General features: G+C 29.5%; 1 protein-coding gene across 1 annotated transcript; it reads right to left on the reverse strand.

The window, feature by feature from the left end:
- Positions 1 to 1,758: 1,758 nt before the first annotated feature.
- Positions 1,759 to 3,397, reverse strand: LOC123290795 (zinc finger protein 184-like). The gene is made up of 4 exons (XM_044871127.1): positions 3,380 to 3,397; positions 3,019 to 3,300; positions 2,173 to 2,934; positions 1,759 to 1,971 (listed from the first exon to the last, which is right to left on the reverse strand). The coding sequence occupies exons 2-4, from the start codon at positions 3,232 to 3,234 to the stop codon at positions 1,759 to 1,761; spliced, it is 1,191 nt and encodes a 396-aa protein (XP_044727062.1). The 5' UTR covers positions 3,235 to 3,300; positions 3,380 to 3,397.
- Between the last annotated feature and the right edge of the window lie 287 nt (positions 3,398 to 3,684).

A 3,684-nucleotide genomic window follows, 5' to 3' on the forward strand; every position in this document is an offset into this window, starting at 1 on the left:
ACAAATTTGGAGGGGATTTGCGGTTAAGTGGTTTTCAATCAGTCTTCGAAGCCTCCTAGATTCTATATTTGCATTTCTCGATTTTGCTTGTGCCTATGGAATTTTAAAGATTCTACCACAAATGAGGTAGAAGAATAAGCTTCAGAGATGTTAGTTTTAAAAACATCGGGCGACTCTGCTATTACGTTATCCAAAAAATATGTGAGATGTAGATTTGAATCTGTTAGCAATATTCAAATGTTACTGGACGATGGACTTAAATTCAATAAAATCATTGATAAAGTTTTAATCTACAGCCTAAAATTTTGTTTAGTTTCAACCACCTAATTTTCTTCAGAAAGGTAAGTATCTATGATTTAATGCAATTAATACTAAATATTAGTATCAATTACATTAAAAAGCTTAGAAGAAAGTTTGTCTTAAATTATCATCTTGTTATATTTGTGTATTATAATAATTGTTTAAATTAAAATTCCCAAACGGCAGCCTTGGTAAACTACTTACGACGTTGCTTCAATTCTCATACATGCCGCACCTGGTTAACTCTTGGCCTCGTCGGGCTTAGCCAAATCCTACCTCATGGGTGATGGGTATGGACAAAATTTCAGGTTTGGTAAAATACGTGCAGTTTGCCGGTCACTGGCTATTAAACCAAATTATTGATTTGTATTTTAGACAATTTACATGATCAATTATTTGCATTTTATTGAAAAATTAACTGTTTTTTATAGCATGTTTGTTTTTTTTTTACTGTACAAAAATATTTACAAAGCTCGCAACGGGGTTCAGTTGTTCATTTTTTATACAACCTTATAACGATGCATTCCCGTTCTTAGTTTTTACGTTTTGTAAAGAAAGCCTAAATTTATGCAGCTAAGAACCGGAATGCAACATTATACGGTCGTATAAAAAATGAACAACTGAAGCCCGTTGCAAGTTTTGTAAATATTTTTGTACAATAAAAAAAAAATGCTATAGAAAACGAAAATTAATCATGTAAATTGCCTTAAATACAAATCAAATACGCTTTGAAAAAACTAATTAATTACACGAAAACTAATTAGTCCGAAAAAATAAAATTATATTACTAATCTTCCCAAACGAATCTCAATTAAATGAGAATAGTTTTAATGGAAAAAAACCCATTTGAATATTGCCGCCATAATTTAGCAAGTCCTATAGTAGATTTACCATTGTAGATCAAGAGCCAGCCAACATTCGTAAATGACTACTGAGATTTTGAATCGTATACAACAATGCTCGATAAGCGCTCTCACTCTAACTCACAGGTTTCCATATGCATTGCTCGCACTAGCAGGGACACGTTTTTTGCTCTGACTCCTCTGACAGACTGTTGGTGATGGAATTTCGTTCTGGCATTAGATATTATGAATTATTAATTTATTTTATTTATTCTGTTAAAATTTCAAGATTCATGAACAGTGCACACAAATACACTGAGCACACTGTGCACACTGTGCAGAGCGAGTGAGAGAGCGAGTAATGGTTGAGTTTATTATTTCTAACAGTTTTCACTTGTTTTTATGTTAAACTAAAGAACTTTGCTGAGCAAATATTTACCTACAACTACAAGTTGAGAAACTAGAATTAAAAAAAAAATTAATTTGTAAAAAGAAATATACTTTTAATAAAAAAAAAAATTAGTAATTAACAAGAAAAACTAATGAAAAATCGAATTTATTTTTAACTCACAAAAACTTCATTTACATAAAAATATGATTTTTATCTACTGGCTCTCTAGCTATTACTATGAGTACGTTTATGTGAAACTAAATAACCTTGCTGAGCAAATGTTTTATAACAAATATCACAGGAAAATGTTTTTTCTACATTATGAATTCGTATATGTGTAACTAATTTGCGTTGATCACTAAATGTTTTTTTACAAATATCACATGAAAATGGTTTTTCTTCGCTGTGAATACGTTGATGTATAGCTAAAGAACCACGCTGAGTAAATTTTTTATCACAAATGTCACATGAATATGGTCTCTCTCCACTGTGAATCCGTTTATGTCTTTTTATATCACTTTGATGAGTAAATGTTTTATTACAAATGTCACATGAAAATGGTTTTTCTCCACTATGAGTACGTTTATGTACAACTAAATTATGTTTATAAGTAAATATTTTATAACAAATATCACATGCAAATTGTGTTTCTCCACTATGAATACGTTTATGTGTAACAAAATGATGTTGCTGAGAAAATTTTTTATTACAAATATCGCATGAAAATGGTTTCTCTCCACTGTGAATCCGTTCATGTCTAACTAAACTGTGTTGATAAGTAAATGTTCTATTACAAATATTACATGAAAATCCAACTTTCTTTACAACATTGCCATCAAATGTTTCATTTTTAATAATCAGTTCTGTATGTAATTCTTTTTCAAGTTCAATATTTTCATCATTATTTGTGTCCGAATGTTTAACATTTTCATGAACAGGTTCATGTTTAACACTTACAACACTATCACTATCAATATCATGGCTGTCTTCTTCTTCTTGTATTTCATTTTTAATTGGATCAACTTCCATTCTAATATTTTCATCAAATGTTTCATTTTTAAAAATCTGTTCTGTATGTAATTCTTCTTTAACTTTAATATTTTCATAATTAATTGTGTAAAATTGTTTATCATTTTCATAAATTGATTCTTTAAGTATTTCTTTTTCCATGAAATCATTACTGCCATCATCTGGTATTTCACTCTTAATTTGCCCAACTTCCATTGTAACATTGTCATCCAATGGTTCAGTTTTAATAAATATTTCTGTAAAAATCGTATTTTTTGAAGTAGTTGCAGTGTTTGCTGTATTAAAAAATCGCGGCACAACTCCTTTCTTTAAAATTTTCTGAGCATTAGGCACCGTCTTTACATAAAAATAGTTTTCTAAGTCTTCTTCTAACTGCAATAAAAACAAAATATATTAAAAATGGCTAATAATTCTTTCTCCAATGTTATGAATTTATTTATATATGTATACACTTACATTAAAATGATCTTCGCAACAATAAGAAACTGTTTGCAGACGCTTATCAGGACAATTAGCAGCAATACACCATTGTTTTCTCACCGCATCATTTTTGGGAACGAAAATAAAATGTTTTTCCGGATTCGTATAAGTAGTGCTGCGACACGAAGGTACAAAACAAAATTTGTTTTCGTGATCTGGTGAAGTATCTACTTTAATATTGTTAGAATCCATTTGTGCCCTCTTATTAATCTTCACGAAGGTAAAAGTTCAGTTTAGGCACTTTTCTTAAAAATCATCCTAGAACATCAGGAAAAAAAATTTCAAGCGTTTTTTACGTAGATTACAAATCCGTTGGCGGAAATACCGAAAAACTTACAGTTTTTCTTTAATTCAGGAAAATATGCTCAATTTCCTTGGTCAATAATTTCAAGCGTAAAAATAAATAAACGTATTAAGTTAATTAAAAATACGTCGTTATTTACCTTATTTATTATAAAATATGTTAAAATGTATAAAAATATATTCAAGAAACTAATGTTTTTAAATATTTAAGTATTAAGTAGGTCTTGAAATATAGAAATATGGCGAATACAGAGAATATATCGGTAAAACAGAAGCGAAAGTCAATGCTAATTTTTATCGCATGCCATTGAATGCCATCTCTGAATGTTCAGGTCAACT

Source organism: Chrysoperla carnea, chromosome 1, assembly GCF_905475395.1.
Source record: "Chrysoperla carnea chromosome 1, inChrCarn1.1, whole genome shotgun sequence".
NCBI classification, from domain to species: domain Eukaryota; kingdom Metazoa; phylum Arthropoda; class Insecta; order Neuroptera; family Chrysopidae; genus Chrysoperla; species Chrysoperla carnea.

Excerpts from the sequence above, each read along its gene's own strand:
- LOC123290795 (XM_044871127.1), bottom strand. The coding sequence starts at position 3,234 with ATGGATTCTAACAATATTAAAGTAGATACTTCACCAGATCACGAAAAC. Across the intron at positions 2,935-3,018 it reads GTTGCGAAGATCATTTTAAT|TTAGAAGAAGACTTAGAAAA; the intron begins GTAAGTGTATAC and ends TTTTTATTGCAG. Across the intron at positions 1,972-2,172 it reads ATAGTGGAGAAACACAATTT|CGTGGTTCTTTAGCTATACA; the intron begins GCATGTGATATT and ends AAATTTACTCAG.